This window comes from Muntiacus reevesi, chromosome 18 (assembly GCF_963930625.1).
Source record: "Muntiacus reevesi chromosome 18, mMunRee1.1, whole genome shotgun sequence".
Taxonomy (NCBI): domain Eukaryota; kingdom Metazoa; phylum Chordata; class Mammalia; order Artiodactyla; family Cervidae; genus Muntiacus; species Muntiacus reevesi.
The window spans coordinates 16,725,107-16,734,333 of NC_089266.1; the positions used below are offsets into that span (position 1 = coordinate 16,725,107).

The 9,227-nt window shown below is 55.4% G+C and overlaps 1 protein-coding gene across 1 annotated transcript; it reads right to left on the minus strand.

Moving 5' to 3' along the window:
• Positions 1-488: 488 nt before the first annotated feature.
• SPPL2C (signal peptide peptidase like 2C) lies at positions 489-2,552 on the minus strand. Its single transcript, XM_065911024.1, has one exon. The coding sequence runs from the start codon at positions 2,550-2,552 to the stop codon at positions 489-491; it is 2,064 nt and encodes a 687-aa protein (XP_065767096.1).
• Between the last annotated feature and the right edge of the window lie 6,675 nt (positions 2,553-9,227).

Consider the following 9,227-nt stretch of genomic DNA (forward strand, 5'->3'; position numbering starts at 1 on the left):
TGAACGCAACAGGTGGATGACAGCAGGCACACACTGGGTGTGATGTTGCTGTCCAGGATGCTTATAGAGCAAGAATGCTTAGCAGGAAGGGTGGATGTGAGCTGACACTAGAAGGCTGCTTAGAAATGTTTCATCTGGGCTTCAGCATTTCTGCCTGGGGTGGGAAGGGTGTCTCAGCTAGAGGAAACAGCATGTGCAAAGAGACAAGGAGAGGACGTGGCATAATCAAGGAACAGTAATGGTTTGATTGGACGCGAGCATGAGAAAAAGATGGGCAATGAGCCTGGGGTTGGGCTGCAGGGACAGGCAGATGTGGACCCTGCAGGCTCTACATGAACTGATTCCATGGTCATTGCTTCCTTACAGTCCTAACAAACAAAGAGGCTCCGTGGGGTAGATACAGAATATCTTTAATGCCCCAATTTATTTTTGTCACACGTGGCTTTGCTCTGTGATAGTCTAGAGGCACATGTCCCAGGGCTCCTGGTTCACAAGGGAGCTTGGGTCGACATGCTCTTCTTTACCTTAAGACCATTCCTCTTGTGGAGGCCAGTCCAGGGCAGGCTGGCCTCATGGGCGTGGGCCTGGGCCTGGGCCTGGATGTGGCCCAGTTCCGAGGGCAGCGGCCTGAGCGGTATCAGCATAGCTGTTGGCATCAGTGGTAAGAGCTCCTCTGAGGCCCCAGAAGGGGTACTCGATAGGTCATTGGGCTCCAGGTTGGCATCGCTCCAATCCTCAGAGCTGTCACTGTGGCCTTCTGGACTGGTGGCTTCATCCTCAGATATGGTGACAGTCTCAGCCGTGCCCTCCCCAAGGCTGCTGTCTAAGTCTCCTGCCAGGGTAGAGACGGTGGCCCCCTCGAGCTCCCAGGCTCTGTGGATGTCTGCTGCATGCTCCCGCTTCTGCTCAGAACCAACGGAAGGGGCACTGCAGAGCCCTGGCACAGGCCTGGTGAGGGCCTTGGCTCTCACCTGGCCTGTCCAGAAGAGGGCGAGCTCTTGGCGGCAGGCGGCCACGGCCAGGCTGGTGAGCAGGGTGCTGGACACCAAGTATAGTAGGGCAGGCTGGCCCATCTGCATGAGGGCCATGGCGAAGAAGGTGACCAGCAGGCCCGCAGCGTAGGCCGCTGTGCAGGCCGCGAAGTAGACCTGCCGCGAGCGGATCTGCACGTCAAAGCGGTGACAGTAGGCCACCAGGAAGCCGGGGACCACGATGTCACCGAAGCCGAGGATGGAGAAGGACTGGTCACACAGGGTCAAGGCCGAGAAGCTCAGCCGAGGCACCTTGAGGACCATGGGCAGCCTCTCATGGCTCAAGGAATCTGCCGGGCCCGAGGCCACCCCAACCATGATGCTCTCGCCGGTCCTGGTGAGCAGGGGTGTGATGAAGACGAAGAAGACGTCGAAGACTAGCAGGGCCAGCAGGAAGGAGGCGCAGCTCTGGAGGGTGGGCAGGCGCATGCGCCGCAGGACGAAGAGGCAGTAGGCCACGCCCAGCGTGTCCTGCAGCAGCCACGCCCAGCGGTCCTCGTTCCGGTAGGCGACCCAGAGGGCCGTCACCACCAGGCACAGGCCAGCCAGCAGCAGCAGCGGCAGCTGCAGACGGGCCCGGCGGCCGGCCCGGGGCCGCTGGTCCCGCCACACCGGCAGCCGGCGCACCACCGGCACCAAGCAGCTGTAGAGGCCGGTGCCCGCGCCCAGCCCGAAGATGGCGATCATGACGTAGACAAAGCAGTCATAGAAGAAATAGAGCAGCAGCATGATGGAGCAGGACATGGTGACCACCGCGCCCGTCATGGCCGGCGTGAAGTCCACCGGCGCGTCCTCGTCGTCGTCTTCGGGCCCCAGCCGGGCCGCCAGGGCTCCCTGCGGAGGGTGACCGCCGGGCCCCCCGCCCCCTCGCGCCCGGCGCCGCTGCAGCCTTTCAGCCTCAGTCACGCCGGCCCAGTAGCCGCCCACAGCCACGGTGCCCACGGCCAGGAGGAAGATGACCACCATGTTGTAGTCGAGGATGGGCTCCGGGGGGGCGTACAAGGCCACGTGGACCCCGTCGCCTCCGTGGGTGTGGCTGAGGATGTCCAGCATGTCGGTGTAGCGGAGCACGGCCACGGGGATGGTGAGGTCTGGGAGGGGCTTGCGGGGGTTCTGGGCCGCCGGGGTGATGTCTGAGCACTGTTGGCCGCTGACCCGGCTCACGATGAGCAACCCGTGGGCGCCCCGGCCCTGAGCCAGCCAGCCTTTGTCGTAGAAGCTGCAGTTGCCCCTCATGACCATGGCGGTGGTCCGGTGGAGGGGCCGCTGGCTGGCGGAGCCGTCGGGGTGGGCCTGGTGGGAGGAGTCCTGGCCTGGGCACCAGGGCGTGCCCGTGCCGTCGTGCAGGGGCAGGAGCGGGGCGTGCTGCAGGTCCCGGGGCAGGGTGACGTAGTCGGAGCGGAAGAGGATGCAGTAATCCTTGGTCCAGTTGTCTGACACCACGTGGACCACGCCGTACTCCCCCTGGGCCGCGGTGCTGGCCAGGAGGAGGAAAAAGAGGAGGAAACCCAGGCACGCCATCCTCCTCAGGCACCTACCGCTGCGTCCCGGTGTGGCAGCTGCCCACGGCGCCCTGACCCCTTCCCAGGGCTGGGTGTGGCCCGCTGTCACAGAGCGGCTGCTTGGCCGACAGTCCAGGAAACCAGGGCCACACCTACCTAGTCACAAAGCTGGGCAGCCTCTGGGGATGCTGTCCCCCATCCCTGCCTCCAGGTGGAGAGGTCATCTGCCTAGGATGAACTGGAACTGGTCATTTGAAACAAGAGGTGGAGGGGATGGGCTTGAGGATCCCAGGCAGGATTTGGGACCCTGCAGGTGCCTGGCCCTCTCTGCCTATTTCTGTAACTTCGAGAAATGAGGACATTAGACCAGACGGTTTCCTGGGCCCCTGGGATCCCTGAACTCAGCGATGCTGTACATTTTTATCGAACTCTTCCTGAGTGCCAGGTACTTTTTCTGCAATCACAGCCTCCTGCAAGAGGGTATTACTACACCCATCCAGCACAAGGCTGTGAGCCCTCCTTCAAATGATGCCCCTTTGTACAGGCGCATGACCGGAACTTCATTCCCAGACTGACCAGGATTTAGGAAAGGGCACGTGGCCATTTCTCGCCATTGGAATTGAGCAGAAATGAAGTGAGTTCCTCAGGAACCTGGACAGAGACCATGGGGCTCCTTGTCCTTCTCTTTCTTTTTCTTACAAGTCACTCGTGGACAGGCCATCATCTGTGGAGAGGGGGGCGATGTCCTAAGAGATGGGGAGAAAGGGAGTGAAGGCACCAGGTCCCTGGATGCTTGCATGGAGTATGGGATACTCATCGTGGACTGTTAACGTATATTATCTCCTTAAGCCACAGGCTTCTTGTGAGTCTGTTACAGCAGCTTTGTTGTTCACTCGGTAAATGGTGTGTGACTCTTTGCGACCCCAGGGACTGCAATGCGCCAGCCTTCCCTATCCTTCACTATCTCCTGGAGTTTGCTCAAACTCATGTTCATGGAGTCAGTGATGCCATCCAACCATCTCATCCTCTGTCGTCCCCTTCTCCTCCTGCCCTCCATCTTTCCCAGCATCAGGGTCTTTTCCAATGAGTTGGCTCTTTGCATCAGGTGGCCAAAGTATTGGAGCTTCAGCTTTAGCACCAGTCCTTCCAATGAATATTCAGGATTGATTTCCTTTAAGATTGACTGGTTTGATCTCCTTGCAGTCCAAGGGACTCCCAAGAGTCTTCTCCAGCACCACAGTTTGGCTGTTTACCCAAATACATCCACTTTGTGGATGAACACAGTGAGGCTCAGAAAAACCCACCTCGTAGGCCCTAATCCCAGCCCCCAGATCCAGCTCTCACTCTAGACACACGTCGCTTAGGTGTTGCCCTGTCCTGGGAACTGCCCGGGGTCAGCCTGGCTCCCTGACTGCTTGACTGCAGCTCTAATCTCTGCCCCAAGGCCTTCCACACTGCCCATTCTTGACCTTCAGGCCCTACCTCCAAGGACAGCGCCACCACCACATCCAGGAGACCAGAGGCCCATCCTTAACATGTCGTGATCACAATTCAGATCTTTTCTCTTCTGTTTTTTTTTTGTCACGCCTCGTGGCTTCTGAGATATTAGTTCCCTGACCAAGGATTGAACCCATCCCCATGACAGTGAAAGTGCTGAGTCCTAACCACTGGACCACCAGGGAATTCCCAAGCCTTACTTTCCTCATTCCCTGGAGGAGAGGATGGTAACCCACTCCAGTACTCTTGCCTGGAGACTCCCCTGGACAGAGGACCCTGGCGGGCTGCAGTCCACGGGGTCGCAAAGGGTCGGACACGAATGAAGCGACTTGGTGTGCACGCACCTCGGGAACTCCACGTCAGTGGGACGGCAAATCTCAAACACCCAGCTTTGGGTGCCTTGTGGAGGGTGAGCTTAAGGGACCTTTGCCAAGAGGTTGATGAGCAGAACCTTGTAGACTCTGACAGTCCCCTCCCACCCAGTGGGTGACATTTGTCTCACCCACACCTGACTTGACAGGTGTCAGATATTCTGTATGATTCAGATTGTGTCTTTCAAAGCATCAACCGCGTTTTTGTAAGAAATAACAACCCTGCTTGTTTGTGCATTTCTGTTTCATCCATTCATATAACATTTAATTAGATTACAAATAGTAATTACAATGACAAATTAACTGTCAGAAACACTTTAGGGAACAGAGATAACTGACTGCTGAGCAGATCCCCAGCCAGTGAGGGTGAAGGGTCAGGGCCAGTGGAGGAAGCTGCCAGCTGCCCCTCCCTGGGCACCCTTTGCAGAGAGAGGACAGATATATCAGTCAGGGGCTGGTAGGCAAGGGACGGTCGGCTTATGTAGTTCTTATGAGTGGAGCAGTGTCTAGACTGGGCTCACCTCTCTGCATTGAGCACCCAGATGCTTGGTAAAGCAGGACTGTGATAATAGAAATCTCTCCGAAGGCCCCCCCCCAACCCCAGTCCCCCTTCCCGCCCCAGCTACCGATGTTTAGCTAGACTCTACCTCAGGTAGAGTCTAAAATTGTATAAAACCAAAGACTAAAATGCCTACTGGGCATAGCTATTATAAAAATAACAAAACAGATAATAGCAAGTTTTGGGGACTTGCCTGGTGGTCCAGTGGTTGAAACTCCAGGCTTCCACTGCAGGGGGTGCAGTTTCAGTCCTTGACTGAAGATCAAGATCTGTGCAGAGCAGCCAAAAAAATTTAAAAAATAAATAAAAAATAATTTAAAAATGGAAAAAAAACCCCCCAGATTTTGGCATGTATGTGGAGAAATTAGGACTCTCATACGTTGCTGGTGAGGATACTGTAAATGGTACAGCCGCTGTAGAAGACACTTGGTGGTTCTATGGTAGATTATAAGCAGAAATTTATCACAAGACCCAGCAGTTCCACTCCTGGGCGTATACCCCAAAGAACGGAAAGCAGCTCTTCAAACAAAAAATTGTACTTGAATGTTTGTAGCAGCACTCTTCACATTGAGTTGGAGTAGACGAAAAGAACCCAGACATTGTTCAGCTGATGGATGGCTAGAGAAAGTATGGTGCCCCCGTAGGATGCAGCATCATTCTGCCCTACAAAAGAATGAAGTTCTGATCACGCTACGATGTAGACGGACCTTGAGAACATTAAGCAAGGGAAAGAAGCCAGACACAGGAGGACAGATCCTGCACAACTCCACTTTTATGAAATATCCAGAACAGGCAAATCATCAAGACAGAAAGCAGGTGGTGGTGGCTGGTGGGAAGGAGAGTTGGGGGTCTGGGGTTTGATCAGAGAGATGAAAACGTTCTGGAGCTGGATAGTGACAGTGGTTTTACAACATCATGAGTATATTTAATATGCTGAATTGTACACTTGGTTGAAATGCTAAGTTTGATGCTGTGTGTATTTTACTGTAATTTCATTTTTATTTTTAATTTATTTGGTTTTTGGGCTGCGCTGGGTCTTCGTTGCTGCATGTGGGCTACTCTCCAGTTGCGGTGTGTGGGCTTCTCACTGCAGTGGCTTCTTTTGTTGAGGAGCCTGGGCTCTAGGGCAGTTGCGGGCTTCAGTAGTTGTGGCTCACAGGCTTAGCTGCTCCTCGGCAGATGGAATCTTCCTGGACCATGAATCGAACACATGTTCCCTGCACTGGCAGGCAGATTCTTAACCACTGGACCACCAGGGAAGTCCCCCAGTTTTCTAAAGAACAAAACAAGGAGCAACTTCAGTCCCCCCCAGGAGCACTGTGCTCAGGACAGGCCTTGTTGTACCTGTCCTGGAGTTCATCAGACCAGCATGTGCCCTGATGTGGGGTTCAGAAAACACCCCCCGAAACCCGAAACAGAGGCTGCTCCTGTCTCCCGCTCTGCCATTTACCCTTGGGCTCCTGGCAGCCATGGGATCAAAAGAATTCTCTGGACTCATTTCCTCCTCAGCTCTTGCCAGGACCCAACTCATGGAGGCTTTCGGGCGTCTTGTCTAATTGCTGCTTCCCCAGTTCCCCCATCTTGCCCGCAGCCCCAGCATCAGCCCCCAGTCCTGGACTGGCTCCTCTCCATGGCCACTCTGTGCCACTACAGCCCCCTGCAGGAGGCCTGGTAGGCGCAGTCACATGAATGGCTGATGCCCACTCCCCAGCCTGTGTTTCTGCTTCAAGACTCTACAGCACCCTCTCTCCCCATGCCCCCCAGATTTCACCCCTTTCCTTGCGGGCATCCCCCTGGTCTCCAGCTTCTGGTCCCTCCCGGCTGCCTCCTCTTAGCTATGGCCTGGACTCTCAGGGTTGCCGCCCAGGGTAGGCTGGGACAGTGTCCCTGCCTTCTGTTTGGGGACTTAGGTGGTGCCTGGAGTTATTTCCAAATGATGGTCATCGGTATTTCTAGTACACCGAGAGCTCTGAGAAATATACTCAGTCCAGGCCTCTCTTGACCTGAGTCTGCCAAGCAGCATCTGCAGGGGGTGTGGGAAAATGGAAGGAAAAGAATAAGAGGCGATGCTCTGAAATGAAATGGAGCCGGGACAGGGCTGGGGACTCGGGGAGGGTGGGCTGGTTCAGGGAGAGGGCCACAGGAGGCTCAGGGCTTTACAGGCACAAACTCCTGCATCCAGCTTCATCTCTGAACCCTGTTTGTCCACAAACTGGAGAAATGGGAATTTCCTTAGAAGAGGGTTGGCAGGAGCAGTGGGGCAGGGAGGGGAACTCCACAAGAAATTCTCCTGTTTAGGGTTTAAACACCATGGGGGCCGAGTGAGGCCGGCCGGGGTTCACATCTAGCTGGGCCACTGCTGGGTGCTCCCAGGCACATCCCATAACCTCTCTGGGCGTCACTTCCCCCATCTGTTAAATGTGGATAACAGATCTTGCCTCATAGGGTGGTATGAGGGGTAGATGAGATCGGTGTGTGGGGGGCTTAGCAGAGGGGCTCCGGGTGAGCACTCACTGATGGTACTGCTGATGGAAAAATGCAGGGAGCACCCCTTCTGTTTGAACCAAAGGTGGGAAGGTGAGTTTGAACTCAGGGGGCTGCATGAGGGACCCCCAAGCTGCAGGCCAGCGGCACCCTCACATGGGCTAGGCATGGGGACCCTCAGAAGCTTCTGTTGGATGTGGGCTGTACTATTTGCAGTTAAGCCTCATTTTAAGGAGTGGAGGGGTGCAGGATGTTGGGAAGGTAGGGAAGGAGTTGCTGGATGTAGAGTACCCTCATGGCTCTCACCCACTTGGGCTCAGCAGCCCGACACTGGCTGGGCCATCTCTGGGCTGGGCTGGTATTTGCCTGGGACTTATCCCCCATCAGACAGTCTGAAATCCCCAGTCCTCCTCGCCCTCCCCTCCCCCCAGAACCGCTTTATCAGTCCTGGCCTCCCTAAACCCAAGCCCAGTGACTCCAGTTAATTGACGGAGTGGAAGGAGACCTGGATTTGGAGGAGAACTTTGATCTCAGAGGAATCCGCTTGGCCTCAGTTTTCTCAGCAGGAAAATGGGCTGATTCCATTTTCTGTGAATGTTATAAAGGATTTTGTGGATTGCAAAGCAATCTACAAATGCCCACAATTATTGTCTGGATTCTAAAGCCTCCCTTCCTTCTTGATCTGCACCCTCTGCCCTCTTTGGATTCTGGGGTGTCTGTTGGGGTCCCACTCTGGGTCCTAATAGCAGCAGCAGGGGGCTGAACAGGCCTGGAGGAGAAGCCAGGGACCCCAAAGCAGGGGCTATACTGTTGCACTCAGGGAGGTGGGGAGCCAGAACTGGAAAACCCAAACCCCAGGGTAGTTTTTGGTCCACTGGTGATCTGAGCCCGCGAGGGAGGGTCTCAAGGAGAAAAGGGTTCAGGTGGGGGGAATTGGAGGGAACTGCAGCCTCTGGGTGTGGCATGGAGAAAAATTCTTCCCAGTTTCATAGAGGGGCCTGTCCCGCAGTGACTCCCACCCTGCAGCTGCCTGGCCCTTTCCCACGGTGTGGTGATGGCATGTCTCCTGGCCCATCACACCTCCCACAGCCCCAAGGGACACAAGCCAAAGCTCTGAGCAGAATGACCCTCAGAAATCCCATTGGAGGGCTTGCCTTGAGCCCAGTTCTGGAGCCCATGGAAGGGTTAAACACCACACACCTGCCTCTGGCAGTTCTTTGCAGCCCAGGTGTTCCCAGCTGTGCCCTAGCAGCCCCTCCACCCTTTACAGTGTCTGAACAAGAGGGATCTTGAGGTCATCTGGACCAGCCCCCTGCCTGCCCGGGGACCCCCTGCAACTTCTGTGATGACTGCCAGCCTCACTTGGATGTCCTCCCATGACCTTCCAGCGTTGGCAGCTCTAAAATTTACAGCCTGTTGCTGACATATGTCCTGGGGATGCCACTCGCCTCCCCACCTCACAAAGGGCTGAGTGCACAGCAGGTGTGTGAATGGCTCCCATCAGCTCAAACAGCCAGGAGGGGGACTTCCCTGGTGGTCCAGCTGCTGAGACTCTTGAGGTCCCAATGCAGGAGGCCCAGGTTCAATCCCTGGTCAGGGAACTAGATCCCACATGCTGCACCTAAGGATCCCACATGCCACAATGAAGAGCAGAGATCCTGAGTGCTGCCACTAAGACCCTGTGTATAAATAAATAAGTAATATTATTATAATAAGACTCAAATAAATAAATACTAAATATTTAAAAAAAACAGCCAGGAGGACAAGCAGGAAAGGGGGCACC

What these genes read in the sequence shown, in the direction of transcription:
- SPPL2C (XM_065911024.1), bottom strand. Translation starts at nt 2,552, where the DNA reads ATGGCGTGCCTGGGTTTCCTCCTCTTTTTCCTCCTCCTGGCCAGCACC.